General features: G+C 53.6%; 1 protein-coding gene across 1 annotated transcript; it reads left to right on the top strand.

Moving 5' to 3' along the window:
* Positions 1–5,629: 5,629 nt before the first annotated feature.
* EI90DRAFT_3127578 (uncharacterized protein) lies at positions 5,630–12,205 on the top strand (the record flags this gene model as incomplete). The annotated part of the gene is made up of 1 exon (XM_039064021.1): positions 5,630–12,205. One exon carries the CDS (start codon positions 5,630–5,632, stop codon positions 12,203–12,205), a length of 6,576 nt encoding a protein of 2,191 aa, XP_038913124.1.
* Between the last annotated feature and the right edge of the window lie 3,443 nt (positions 12,206–15,648).

Raw genomic sequence — 15,648 nt, 5'->3', positions numbered from 1 at the left:
AGTCATGGCTTGATACAACGCGCCTTTCCTAGTGAACTCGCGCAGCTGGTTCTCAGTCAATTGGTCTGCATGGTCTAGGACCTCTCGTGGTCACTGCATAGTGGCGACGATTTCACCCTTGGGAACTCTGATCGGATATGGATTTGGGTTGGTCAAAGGCAATCGGACGGCATCCCGAGTGTCTACCAGCATGACGGGTGGTGGCAAATAACCTCCAGGGCTCCACTGACTGCTCCAACCTTCGACCAAACGCGTTCCCGAGTTGCTGTCGTAACTACCAGCAACTTCGACCTGTCTCACTGTGTACAGTTCTAGGGTCACGTTGTAACGGGTCTATCGCCTAGACTCGAGACAGAGAGAAGGGGGAGGGTGGTAGTGTGCGCGGGTGTGGTTCGTTGGGCCGGGTTTTGGTCCGTGGGTGCTACTGAGTCTGCAAAAACCTCAAACAAACACTCACCTACGTCTCTCTTGGACGTCAAGGCTGAGTATTATGATGTGAGGGGTCTCAGACGTGAGCAACTAGCTCAGAGGGGGCGTTAGGGTCGTGGATGGCGTCTTTGCCACTTGGATGCAACTTCTGCTTGTCCCTTCACGGGTCTATTCAGTACTAACTTGTTATGTACAAGCTGTTATCTAGTTTATATATGTTGGAAATGGAATGAATGGACTGGGGAAACGTAAACGGGCCGTTAGGCAACCGTAAATGATGAATATCCAATTGGGAACAAAGAAACAATAAAAGAAATATGAATGAATGGGGAAAATGTGACAACGGGTCCGAAATGGGAATTGTGAAAATTAACTCCGCAACAGTTCGCCACAGCGCCCGCCTATCCTCCCGTCAGCAATCTCCTCGTCTCCAGCTTTCCAAGGAGCCCTTATTCATCCCAATTGGTGCAGTGGTTCTTGAGATGTGGAGAGGGGGTGAAATTGGCGGCGTGGTTGGGCGTGGGAATTTTGCTTGGGGTTGTCGGGAATGATGGGGAAAATAAGGAAAAATAAGGAATGAGTGTATGGAGTGTTGGATAGTGATAGAATGAGCATCGGGAGTGTCAGCGGGTATGTAGTGGGTGTTTGTGGCCAAATTCCGCAGAATCCGACTCTTTGCGGTACACGGAGTTGTCCCCACAACAACGTCATCAACTAGCTTCAGGTGCCCAGTTCCTGACTTCGCCATCTTCTTGACCTCGGCCGGTGCATCTGGTAATAGCGTCACTTGATAAATTGATCGATGGTGCAACTGGCTCCTGAGGGGAACCTGGTGCTCCGAATCTGCGACCTGCCAATATTCGCATTCGGGTGGGCGCATCATGTGCAGCTGGTAGGTTGTCTGTACGTCCTCGGCTATAAGCAATGGAACCGTCATGCCCTTGAGGACATAGACTTCCATGTCCCGCAACAGGACGTGCCCCAGCTGTGATGGTAGATAAAGGTCTATGACTGTGTAACCCTGACATTTGGCCTTTCTGGTCAGTTGGACCAAATTCAGCTTCATCCCTTGCCGGAGTCTGGATCCTTCGCTTTTGATGCGATCAAATAATTCAGCGGACATCAGCGTGCAGGCGGCTCCAGAATCCGCCAACGCCTCGACCTCGTGGCCGTTGATGGTGTTCACACGACATCGCACTCTACACGCATCAGATCCCAAGGACTGCTGACCTGGGGGACGGCCGAACAACTTGCGTGCCTCATATATTTCACCCACGGTCCTGGTCGCACCGATGAGTTTCTCCTCACGGGGAATTTCACCCCAAGCGCATGCAACAAGGTAGGCATCAGGCGTCTCTTCAGGACTCTCTACATCTAGTACGTCCGCAGGATCTGAGTCGGACAGGGTACAAAACTCGGTGTAAGCGACTGCAAATTCCGCTTCCTGCCCTTCCACCAAGGCAGTATACGCCCGTCGATAGGAATGCTCCAACTTGGAGGGACCACCTCGATCCTTGCGATCACTCTTGGTCCTGTCCACCTTACAAGGTGGACAGTCGTTGTCCCAATGCAGGGCACTCCCGCAATGTCTACAGGGTCGAGGCAGCTTCTTACGTGATTTGAAGTCACTCATGGGGTAGGTGTGGCTCTCCGATGCTGCGGCTGTGCTTCGAGCTTCTACCCGATCTGTTCCATGTTTGTTCCTTTCGAAGTTCCACCTGGCAACCTTGTTGGCAATGGCATCGATGCTGTACTCTTCGGTGGCCACCAGCTCATTGTGTTTGAGTGCGACCATTCATTGGAGTGCCTCCGCTGTCTCAAGATGGTCGATGTTGATGTGGGCCCACCATCCTTTGGGAACATCCTCCAATAACCTTTGGACTTCACCCTTCAGGACATCCTGACTTGGTACATCGGCCAGAGGGTAGAGAGTACACAGTAATCGCAACTTGCGTGTCATGAAATCGAGCGGTGTCTCTCTCGTGTGACCCTCACCTTTACAGTATCAACACAAGTGGAAACGCTCTCGTATTTTGTCGATAAACGCAGGCGTCAAGAAGTAGTGTAATATATAGCTGTGTAAAGCCTCCCAATTTCGAGTGAAATACAGCTTGTCGGCTGTTGGGACAGTAGTCCACCAGTCCGCAAGTTTGCCCTTAAACCTCTTTGTTACGGATACGGAGTCTCCAATGACCATATCCGTCGCATGGTCAAAGACTTCCCCTCTCTATCGCTCCTCCCCTCTTTCTCCTTTCCGTCCTCTATCCCGCTACCCTATCCTCCTTACCCGTTCTACCCCTTTCCCCCCCCCTTGTGCAAAGCTTTCCCCATTGGGGTTTTGGTGCTGGCCGAGGTTGTTTGAGTTTCGCGGGATTTCCCACGACCTTACCATTTGTAGATAGTCACACGTCATGTACGGAAACCGCTGAAGGCGGTTCCCACTAACTAACAACTGCTCTACAACTGTCTCGTGTACCGTCTTCTGTAACAACCCTCCCTGTGACTCAACTGAACCCGTGTGACTGTACAACTCTCAATATGTCTTATAAGTCTGGTTATATCGAGTCCTCTAACGGCCCTCGCCGTGAGAACTCGAGGTCGAGAGTCGAAGACTCTCGACATGTGTATCATCCTACTGAATCTGTACCCTATGGGTCTTCATCACTCCGCTCTCCCCCCAGTACTCAACATACGACGTCACCTCACGATCTTGGAGATCGTGAATACTTTGAGGCCCATCTTCCCGTGATGCCGGCACATTCGCTACACGAACGCCAAGTCGCCGCCCATCCACCGTCTGTTCCCTCCTTCGCCAGTCATCATGTTTCCCCACCAACGGTACGTTCCCTTTGGGAACGCCAAGTCACCGAAGGCCCTACTAGTTGGTCCTCATCACACGCTTATGACATCAACCTGCTACCGGTACGTTCGCACTGCGAACGCCAAGTACCCGATAGCAACTATATGAAGTTCTCACCCATCTCACAAGTCGCGACCTCGCACACGGTACGCTCCATTGAGGAGCGCCAAGTACCCGTGGCTGACCCGTCCGTCCTGGCATCTCCGACTACCTACCATCAATCCCTTAATAGCTCACTACATCACCAATCGCGATCGATGGGAACTCGATCGTCCACCCCCAGGCAAGACTGGGATCACTCATCAATTACATATCCTGTTATGGTACAGACCAGATATGACCTCACTCATCCCACTATAAGAACGGATCGAGGAATGGGGAATTTCCCCCATCCCCGTAACACTCTTGGGCAGGACTCCTGCCATTTGTTGGGTGAAGGCTGCCGAGTGTCTTGCTAAGTTTTGACAGATACTGCACCAGGTTATATAGCTGTCGATCGAGCCATCGAACTCAGGGAAATCTGACATAGTGTACTTACGATCGACATAAGGTTGTGTCCAGTCGAATGGGAGGTATGGCCTGATTCCTGGCATTTGGTGAGGAATTACGGCGCCTGGCCCTGGAGGTGGTGGAGGTGGAGGCGCCCCTGCCTGACCTCCTGGCACAGGTGGTGGCGGTGGCGGTGGCGGTGGCGCACCTGCTTGACCCCCTGGCAGGAGCGGTGGTGGAGGGGGTGCACCTGCTTGACCTCCTGACGGAGGCGGCGGATAGTTGTGTGGAGGTGGCCCACCCTGGGCTAGAGGTGGGTCTGGAGGAGCAGGCGGCTGTGGTGGTTCATCGCCTCGGCGATATTGTGGCCACAGTTGGGGTCCAGATCTAACTGGCTCCATAACAAGGTTCATAGGAGCGAGAGGATCTCGAAACAAAGAGCGGGCGGGACCCGTATTGGACCCAGGTCTGTTCCTATCATTCTGATGCCTCTCGTCGGCGGGGCCCACCTCTGTCTTTCTGCCCTTGAGGCCTTGAACAAATTCTGCGTAGTCCAGGTCTTTCTTGGGATCATGGAGCGTATAGGATTCACGAGGATGGTCCGTCATTGGTAGGGTCCCTTCATCCCTTTGTAACATCGCTGCAGCGACATTAATGCTGGGCCTGGGAACAGGGAGCTCTATTGGCAGCTGCTGGCGTTGATGTATGAAGGTGACTTCATCGACTGCTGGTTCGCACTGACTGTTTAGTTCCCAACCCAACGTCTTGCAGGTCGACTCGCAGGTAGGCCTAATCTCTGCGGACCATGCCCTTTCGACCGATTCCGGGTCAGTGAAAGTGGTATGTGGCACACTGGCCGGCCTGAAACCGCCGAGCCGCGATTCATCAAACTCTCGTGAAGGGTCGACAGCCCTTTTTATGGAATCGAAGTGCTTCTCGAGGGCATTGAGCCGTTGGTCAAGGAAGTGCCATACGATATCGAATTCCTTCTGTGATGCCCAGCCTTTCTCAGCCAGCATGAGTGAGAAATCGCCACACAGGTCTATGACGAATTCGCCTGTGGCGAATTTGGTGGCAGCGGCCAGACGTGTGAACACTGAAATCTTCGAGAACATATCAGTCAATCCTAGTCGATCTAGGGGTGCGAGCCGGTATCGCAGTGTTGGCTTAGCACTGTCATCGGGGACGAGTTCTCTTTTGAGCCGGGCTGGCATGATTCTCCACCAATTACGGATTTTGGTCATAGGGGCATCGGGATCGTTGAAAACTCCACCCTCGAACTCTCTGATGGCCTCTATGATGAGTGTGAGATCTCGTCGCCTCCGAACGGCTTCAGGTGAGGTTCACACATCACCCCATGGGGAAGATGTTGCTGCGGAGTCGGGTACCTGGTAGGAGAGGGTGTTTTGTGTGGATGACACCAAGGTATCATGGTTGTGCATCGATTGAGCTGGCATCCTTAGTGGCATTGTTATGGAAATGGAGAATCTTATGGTCTGTGACAGGCAACCAGACCTTGAGGCCCTTCGCTAGGGAAATGGGCCTAGACTCCTATAGACCAGGCACACAGGTAAGATATTTCTTACTTCTTCTCACTTCATTCTCTGCCAAACCCCATGCCAAGCTTTCCCACTGGGTTTTGGTGCTGGCTGGGGGATTTGTTGATTTCCAAAGGACTTCCTTTGGCCATTATAACAGTTGTATTAGATAGATACAAGTCATATGATATGTATGGCAATTGCCGAGATGGTTTTCTCATTATCGAATACATAACCCAAAAACCTTGTACCGCAATTGTAACGTCTTCACCATTGTGCCACCACTGTAAACTCAACCTGTAACCTTGGAACCATGTCCACCTCCCTATTCCTCCTTTCCATGACAAAACCGCAGCGAGGAGGGCATTCCCACGCCCAACCTCCTGCTGCCCACTCCCACCATTCCACCGGGTGGTTGAGTGGTTACTCCCATCCAACCAGAAGTTCCCTATCAGGAACTGTAGCCTATCCCACCTCCTCAGGAGAAGGATATGGTCCAGGCAGCTCCAGGATGCCTGGCCACGCACCCGCGGGTCCCACTTCCCACGGTCACCCTCTACCATGCACTGGTCCACCAGCCTGCTTTCCCAAACAACTCCCGCTACCGGTACGCTCCAATGAGCGCCAAGTCACCGATAGCCACCAACTGGGTGACTCCCTTTGGGAGTCCCAGTATCCCTCACTACCGGTACGCTCCATCGAGCGCCAAGTTACCGCTAGCCAAACACCCCCAGCATACCTGCTACCGGCACGCTCCCAGGAGCGCCAAGTCCCCGTTAGCAGACAGCCAGGTGGCTCCCTCAAGGAGCCCACACCATACTCGCTACCGGTACACTCCCAGGAGCGCCAAGTTACCGTTGGCCAACACACAGGTGGTACTTCCGTACACTCACCCTATTCCGCTCTCCCTCCGATGGCTACGCAGCCACCTCCATTAGTGAGCCGAACGGCTCAGGTTGGGTTCCCCGGAACCCATTCCTGTAACATTGGTGCCCCAACCCCGGTCGCACCATCATCAAACTCAATCGTGCGACCTCGAGCTCACACACAGGAGGATTACTCATCTAACTTAGGCACTGTCAACTCAGACTATCAGTTTTCCACTATCCCACTAAAGCGTGCGCTAGACGAGTTTTCATCACCACGGAGATTCTATTATGAGCGCGCGCCTATGGACATGCTACGTGAATGGCAACGGCTGGGCCCAGACAACATAGAGGTTCAGCCATTCCATAAACTGACTACAGGCTCCTCCACCTCCTACCGTCTCATTGACGAGCGCTGTAAACAGCTGACCCTAATCCTTCGTGCGATGGACCACTTCACCCAAACCATCTCCGGTTCCGACCTCATCCGTGCCACGTTCAAGGCAGATCCAGAACGGATTGTCTACTCCACATTGATCACGTCAGGCTGGACCGAGCTAAGCACCTTACATCGAATTTGGAGCTATCTACAGCGAAAACTAGCTGACTTTGTTCTGCACTTTGAACATGCTAAGGAGGTCCTCGCCCTCACACAGTCCCGAGCAGCGAGCTCCCGTTTCATCACAACCGACCCCTCATTGGCACCAGTACGACCTCGCACACCTGAGGTCGTTGCGATCCCGCCCGCTGCAGAAAAATTGGAGTTGCCCTCACTACACCCGTCCTCAGCGCCAGATGGCACAGTTGCAGCTTGTACGTCGAGCACAGAACGCTGCAACAGCTCGACACCCCAGTCTCGTCAAATGACCGTTCCTGCGCAACACTCATTTGAGCTGGCACATCCATTGGTGCAACTTCGCCCAAGCGTGGCAGGTTCATTATGCGCAGGGCACCTCACCGGCTCAACCTGTCGCAAGACTGAATCGATGTCACTGGCTGCTCAGTTGGTTCGGCCGGCTGCAGACTGTTCAACAAGCTCAACGGGCACTATCAGCCCCTCACGTTATGCATCCCGTCTGTCGAGTGCCACGCACCTTGACGGTTCGACACAGCTCGTAGTGGACCCGGCGCTTCCAACCATCCAGATGGACCGACCATCTGTTCCTTCACAACATTCACCCGAGCCATCACACATACATGAATTGCTCTGTCCAGATGTGTCCTGTCTGTCGAGTGTAACACACCTTGACGGTTCAATGCATCGCGTGGCTGCATCATTACCTCCGATCGTGCAGTCAGACCAGCTAGCAGCTTTATGGCAGGGTTCGCTTGAGCGGGCACACCCGTTAGTACAACTTCGTCAAGTTGTGGCATATGCACCAAGCGCGAGGCGCTTCGCTAGCCCAATCTGTCGCAAGGTCGAACTGGCATCACTTGCTAATCAGTTGGATCGACCAGCTGTCTCATCGCTTAGACCAATGTCCCCGTTCAGGCATTGTCCAGTTGCGGACCGTCCAATAAGCGTGACGGAATCCATTGGCCCTTCACATTGCCAGGTTGAACCGTTGTCCTTGTCGGTTCAGTCAAACCTCCCGATTGATGCGTCCTGCACATCAAGCGCAACAAACCTTGCCAGTTCGACACGGTACATAGCGGAATCTAGCTCCCCGACTATCCAGACGGACCGACTGTCTGATCTTGCGCAGCACCCACTGGGGCCACGTTCATCGGAGCTGGCATGTCCAATCAGCTTGACACCTTCCGTGGCCAAGTTAACATCACAATCTGGCCAGTTGGGTTCCATTACTGGTCCCTCACGGTGTCTGCCTGAGCCAATACACTCAGATGAGCTGCATCGCTTAGTCATGGCCTGGTCATTGAGCGCGGTACACATCTCCAGCTTGACGCATCATGCGGCGTTTAAGTGCCCAACTGTCCAGTTGGATCACCCAGCTACACCCTCGTGGTACCCACGCAAGTTGGCATGCTCGGACGAGCCATCGAGCTCAGTTTCCACCTCAACTGCAACGTACGCGGTCAGGTTGATGTGTCATATGGGTGAGCCGATACCATTGCCAATCCAGCTGGGATCTCCAACCGGCCCTCCACGGCATCCACCCAAGCGGACACGTTCCGACGAGTTGCTTCGTTCAGTCACGGCCTGTTGGATGGGTGCGGTCCAACCCACCAGCTCATCATCCCACCTGGCTAAGTCAACGTTAAAACCCCTGGCTAACCAGTCAGATCAACTGGCTGTCCCTTTGCAGCGTCCAGTTGAGTCAGCATGTCCGTTCGAACAGCACCGCTCAATTATGGATCATTTGTCAAACACAACATACTCTTTCAGCTCGACACCTCGCAAGTTTGAATCATCGACCTCGCTCCATCCATTGTCCCATTCAGTTGCGACCTGTTCATCGAGCACAACTTCAAGCTTCATTGGTTTGACACGTCGCAAGGTCGGACCCGCGTCCCTGCCTGTTCGTTCAGACAGTGCGGCCATCTCTTCATGCCACCCTCTCGTGTTGGCTCGTTTGAATAAGCCGGACGGCCCAGTTCCCGCTAGCTCAGCGATGGCAATGCATGTAGTCAGAGTGAGGCCTCACACGGCCAGGCAGATGTCACCACTCATCCAATCGGGACTGCTGGTTGCATCTGCGTCTCATCCCCATGACTCAGAACGCCTGCATGTGCTACATCAACCAGAGACCGCCCGCTCTTTGAGCACAACCTACGCTATTAACATGGTGTGTTATATAGTTAGATCAATGCTCCCGATTGCCTTGCTGGATTCGCCAGTCATTCCCTCACGATGCCATCTCAAATCATCCTGCTTACGCGTGCCGGATCACTCAGTCGTGGTCAGCTTGCCAAGTGCGGCACATTCCAGCAGCTTGTCCCCCCTGTCAGGTCGAACGGTTACTCCTATGTGGCACTTACCTGAGCTGGCACGTCCAATTGGTCCGTTTCGTCCAGTCAGGGCTCATTCTCCAAGAGTGATGCACTGCTCCCACAATCCATCATGTTACATAGTCGAACTGAGGTTAACGGGACGACCGGAACGCCTGGTCACACCTTTGTGGAACCCGCCCAAGTGGTTCCCTGTTGATCTTTTGTGGCAGCCACCAGAGTCGACAAGTTCGGACGAGTCACGTCGCTCAGATGTGACCTCTCCATCGAGTATGACCCGATACGCCAGCCTAGCGCGTCGTGCCGTCAATTTGACATTATCGCTAGTCCAGTTACACTTGTGTCATGCGATCGAGCCGGCGCCCTCACTGGCCCAGTCGGTCCCTTTGGTTGCTATTTTGCGCTGTACTCCTGAGTCGCCAGACCCCTTGACTGATGACCCATCGAGCTTGATGCAACTAGTCAGCCCGACGCTCTTGTCCGTTCTGTTGGGCCTTCCAGCAGCTTACTCCCGTCACCCTCGTGGGCTGGGAGGCTGGCATGATCCGTACCATCCAGCTAGTGCTGGATCACCACGGGTGACAAGTTACACCGGTTCGACACGTCAAGCGATTGCGTATTCAGTCGTCATTGATGTCCAGACGCTCAACAGAGTTTTCCGCTGTGAAGTCATTATGTCCAACCCCCAGCTGGGTGGAACTCAGATTATGACGCTGATGTGGTCAAGGCACGTTACCGACGCCAAAGGCGGCCATTTCCCAACTACCTCGCCCTTTGATGGTTGGATCCGTGAACTGCTACCTTTGCTTGTCAGGTCGGATTCTCTGGCGGATCCTCCACATCATTCATATGAGCTAGATGAACGGTACCATTCAGCCATGGCCGGTTCGTCGATTGCTGTGGTTTCCATCAATTTGATGGGCCAAATGACCGAGCCGGTGTCATTACCTGGAGTGGTCCATGATTCAAGTATGACACACTACGTCAGTATGAAGTGTCATGCCTCCAAATCGACGTTACCTCTCGCCCAGTCGTTTCCTCCGGACACCCCTTTGCGTCATCCTCCTGAGCTAAAGTGTTCACGCGAGCTGCAATGCTCAACCATGGCGCACCCACTACACACGATGCATACTGTCACCGCAGCGTATTGTGCGATAGAGCTGACGTCTTCGCTGGGCCAGTCGAACCTGTCGACTGTCATTTCACGCCGTCCCCTGGAGCTAGCGCGTCTACTTGAGTCATACAGTTCAGCGGTGGTCCATCCGTTGACCTTAGCGTATCGCCAGATGAACCTTCTGGCCGATCCCTTGCGTTGCCCGGCCGAGTCGGCATACTCGCGTGAGACAGATTACTCAGGGGTAGGAGAATCAAACAAGGACCATCTGGCTGTTCTTACATCCTGCGTTCTCGAACCTGGGTGTTCGCGCCATCTGTGTCACTCAGCCCTGACTAGTCGACCAATTGTGATGAATCACATCCGTTTATCGTGCCAAGCGGTCAAGCCGACCCCTTTATCTACTCTTGTAGGCCTATTGACTGTTTCTATGCACTCCCTTCTCGAGGCAGCACACTGGCAGTGGTCGCACTACTCGGTATCAGCACACACACTAATTAAGACTCGTCCCGCTAGTACATTGCACTGTGCAGACAAGTCGACATCCTCATACAACTGGCTGGGTCTCCGTGCAGTACCCACTTGTCAACTCCCTGAGCCAGCATACCTGCATGGGCTATGTTGTTCGCCAGTAGCCCATCTATCGATCTCGGCGCGTTTCACCAGGATGACGCGCCAGACGTCTGAGCCAGAATTCACGCATGTCCACTCAGGTCCTCTAGCTGATGCAGGTTACCATCTTCTCGAGCCGGCTCTTTCGTATGGCTCACACATGGTTTGTACATCGTCGGAAACGCATCCCATCAGATCAGCGCAACGTACGGTCAAGCCGCCCTTGCACGACCAGTCGGATCCACCGGTGGTTCCTGTCCACCGTCCTCTAGATTTGGCGTGCACCGTGATCCATTATGTAGTTGAGCCGTCATCCCCATTTGGTCTGTCAGATTTCTCGGCAATTCCTGCGACGTATTCCCTTGAGCAAGTACCTTCACGGGTATGGACACAGCCAGAGCTCGAGTTGTCGCACACGGAGCCACTACGAGCATCACTGTCCATGTCGTGTCCCAAATCTCTCAAACGGATATACACCGTATCGCTGTGCTTGGAAATGACAGGCACGATGCAAGCGCCGCCATGGCACCATCCTCGTGAGACGCGGTACCCACCGGATGTGGTACACCCCACATTGTGGCAGTCATCAAACGTGGTTTTCATTCAGGTTGTGTGGTCAGCTACACGTCGGACCCGACCAAGAGTGGACCTAGGAAGAGCCCTTATACCCCGTTGGTGGTCTCAGGTCGTACCAAGCCTGGCAAATTACATGTCACGCGGTGTTGTGCGAATTCAAGGCCATGATCATCCACATGGCATTTATAAGCATGGCAACAGCAGCATTATGATACAAGTTGCTTCCTTCCCTGCTGGAAGACTAAACGTTACACCGTGTTACTGTGAGAACCCGAGCTCCGACAGAAAAACCGTCGCCATGACTCGGCCCGAAAGCTCGCAGTGGCACCTCTTCCAGGCCAATTGCCTATGCGTCTCTGTGTCCTCAACTACTCCCAGGTCCACAGCCGCATCGTCAGATCAGTCAAATCCGATCGTCCTACCACACCCTCTGAGATGGTCAAATCATCTGATCAAACGAGGGAATCCGCTTCCCAGCCCGGTCCATTCTGTCTTCCCAGTATCATACTGCGTGGTTGGTCTATCTCGACTAACTTCCGAACCCACGCAGTCCTTCCGCGTCCTTGCACACTCACCCTCCATTCAGTCACGTCGGTCCAGTGTAGGTGAAGAGGAGTTGAGCCCTCGAGATTCAATGACCGGGTTCTCAGAAAACCAGTCCCTCCGCCAGAGGACCGCCCCAAAAGGGACTTGCATTAAACAAGTCATCGGCAAGGTCCTATCGTCATACTCATTAAATACAGAGGACGAAAGATTCAACTTGGGTCTAATCAGACCAGCCTCTCCCTCCTTCCCTCCAAGCTATTTCTGAGACCCCTGGTCTCCAACTCGGCTCCATATTGGGCTGATGCAGGAAGGGATACGCGCGCTTCAGCGAACCTATTTACCATTGTTTGTTTCGAAAACTCCCGGACATTGTCTCTCTCCGTGCCCCCCCCTCAGCACCCATTCCTAGCCTCTGAAGGCAGCCATGGCTGATCGAAATTCGCTGGGTAGCATCAGTGGCTGGGATGGGAGTTAAAGCCCACAGCGTGGTCATGGTATATCGGAAGCCGCCGATAACAATTCTCAACAGCGACCTCCATGCCTCTGGTCATGGAGGGGAACTATCCGTACCTGCAACGGACTTCAGTTCAGTTGGCTACCCTCGATCTGCCAACCGAATACTACCGGCTATCCGGATCCGGTATCACCAGTTACAGTTTCCATTCCTTATTGTACCATACGTTTTCATGTCTCTATTACGACCAGACTCATCGAGTTCCAAGCTGTCGATCGTCACCCTCTCAGGGATCGATCTCAGGGAGGTTAATCCCTTACGTTTTCACGTCTCTATTACGACCAGTTCCAAGCCATCGATCGTCACCCCCTCAGGGATCCCAGGGGAGGTTAATCCTACCCCAAACTGCACCATGCACGAATCTTCGCACCTAACCCGGTCGTTGCCAAGTCACTCTGGCTAGGTAGTTCCCGGACCCGACTTCACTAGACATCTCTAACCCGACCACTCAACGCACGTCCCATCTAGGGAGTCCGCCAGCCACAGCATGTTTCCCCATACGCCATGCCCGTGCTGGTCGTTCCACCACGTAGACTCAATGAAGTGGGCTAGTCAACGCACACGTTGTGCCCAAGGATCTCCTATCGGATCGAACTTCGACCTCGATCATGGTGCCTATGACGGAAGGCTCACTCGTGAGCTAAAAGTATGACCCTCACAACATAATGCGCCAACAAGAGAGGCCTACAGTTTGGAGCCTCGGCTACGGCACACCCTCAATGCGCTGGTCTCACGAGACCCCACGTCTCCTGGAGAGGATTGTCTGCTCTCGTTACTGCCATCTGCGAACTCGCGGTGTTTGGTCGTACCGGCTGCGAACCGTGCCAAGAACGGTGTCTCTGATCGCTACAGCGCCCCTGCAGGTCGTCGCTCATACGCAACGTTTGTAATATTCGCATGGAGCACAAGTATGCGCGAGGTGTCCCTTCTGCGTCCTTACGCTCACACCAACGGCTCCGCCGCCAACGATGATCTACTGGCATAGGTGCAGAGTGGAGGGGACTTCTCATGTCCAAGTCATGGGCTCGATCTGCCAATCCGACTTCGTCCCCTAGAAGACATGGACAGGTCTAGGCGGGAAAACTCCTTTTGGCCCAGGGTTACTCAAGTCAGACGATGAGGGCATGATTGTCTCGCTCAGGTACAAGGGATGACGCCTTAACCCGGATCGTCCTGGATGCCGTCCCGGGTGCCACTGTTGACTCAAGTCGGAGATGGTTCCCTCCCCAGCGGACGTAACGGTTTTGACTGTTAGGATGCCAAACAACCTCACCACAGCCGCCCAGGTTCAGGCCGTGGCTGAGTACCACAGACAACGGACCCAAGCAGCTGGGCTCAGTCAGCACCGCCATAGAACTATGGACACTTTTGGCTGCTACCCCAGGGTCGGCCTTGTTGCCCGTGGTTTCAAAACCGCGTGGTCCCAAAGCTACTTCAACACCTGACGGCCCCGGAAGTTCCACTACCCAGCAACACCGACCCCAACAGGATCACCCACCTTATTATACCCTCGGTGGTGTCCATCACTATGCTGCAATGATCTCTAGGGTGAATTCCCTTTGCCAATGGATGAGGCCGGCTCCCTCCCATGTAGATAGACCCAACTCCCGAGTCGGACACCAGGTACCGCACCACCCCGATGACTCAAGGTGGACTACCAGTGGGGAAACGGCTGCCGAAGAGCGCGGGAAAAACTAGGGGAGATTGGGGTGCCAAATCAACAGCTACATTCTGTCTTTGATTATTCATCTCGGAAGGATAGAGAGCGAATGCAAGAACCAATGATCGCCCAGGCTGTCTTGTGAGGCTTCCAACCAATTTAGTACAGATGAAATGAGACAAAGCCGGCATACAACCTACATTCAATCCCAGCTCTATCCCTCCAACTCCTCCTATGTGGGTTGGGTGACCATCCCGGATCTTCTATCGCGCACAGGCCACCTCCAAGCTGTTGTGTTTAGAATGCCAATGTCCATATTAAGCCAAGCACAACCCTATGTGAAGGAGGGGGATTTCCACGTGGGAAACAGGACATGCCACACTACCTGGTCCGAGTCGTCTAACTGGACTACAGACAGATGATCCAATTTCAGGACACCTAGGATCCCTGGTCTAGTCCTAACATGATTGCACACAAGATCATGCTGCCCAAGCTCGTTGCTGGACCAGAGCCAGATGAAGTCTAGGACCACATCTGTAAGGATGGTCTCCAAGCTCCATTCCTAAACCAAGGCCAGCAACACTGGGAACCTGGGCTCTTGGATAATCAGAGGAAAGACATTGCTGTCACACTGGCCCATAAGAGTCTGGGGGGCGATGTTATGGAAATGGAGAATCTTATGGTCCGTGACAGGCAACCAGACCTTGAGGCCCTTCGCTAGGGAAATGGGCCTAGACTCCTATAGACCAGGCACACAGGTAAGATATTTCTTACTTCTTCTCACTTCATTCTCTGCCAAACCCCATGCCAAGCTTTCCCACTGGGTTTTGGTGCTGGCTGGGGGATTTGTTGATTTCCAAAGGACTTCCTTTGGCCATTATAACAGTTGTATTAGATAGATACAAGTCATATGATATGTATGGCAATTGCCGAGATGGTTTTCTCATTATCGAATACATAACCCAAAAACCTTGTACCGCAATTGTAACGTCTTCACCATTGTGCCACCACTGTAAACTCAACCTGTAACCTTGGAACCATGTCCACCTCCCTATTCCTCCTTTCCATGACAAAACCGCAGCGAGGAGGGCATTCCCACGCCCAACCTCCTGCTGCCCACTCCCACCATTCCACCGGGTGGTTGAGTGGTTACTCCCATCCAACCAGAAGTTCCCTATCAGGAACTGTAGCCTATCCCACCTCCTCAGGAGAAGGATATGGTCCAGGCAGCTCCAGGATGCCTGGCCACGCACCCACGGGTCCCACTTCCCACGGTCACCCTCTACCATGCACTGGTCCACCAGCCTGCTTTCCCAAACAACTCCCGCTACCGGTACGCTCCAATGAGCGCCAAGTCACCGATAGCCACCAACTGGGTGACTCCCTTTGGGAGTCCCAGTATCCCTCACTACCGGTACGCTCCATCGAGCGCCAAGTTACCGCTAGCCAAACACCCCCAGCATACCCGCTACCGGCACGCTCCCAGGAGCGCCAAGTCCCCGTTAGCAGACAGCCAGGTGGCTCCCTCAAGGAG

The sequence above is a fragment of the Cantharellus anzutake genome (genome assembly GCF_015039405.1).
Source record: "Cantharellus anzutake strain C23 chromosome Unknown EI90scaffold_44, whole genome shotgun sequence".
Lineage (NCBI taxonomy): Eukaryota > Fungi > Basidiomycota > Agaricomycetes > Cantharellales > Hydnaceae > Cantharellus > Cantharellus anzutake.
This window is presented reverse-complemented; position numbering and strand designations above follow the sequence as displayed.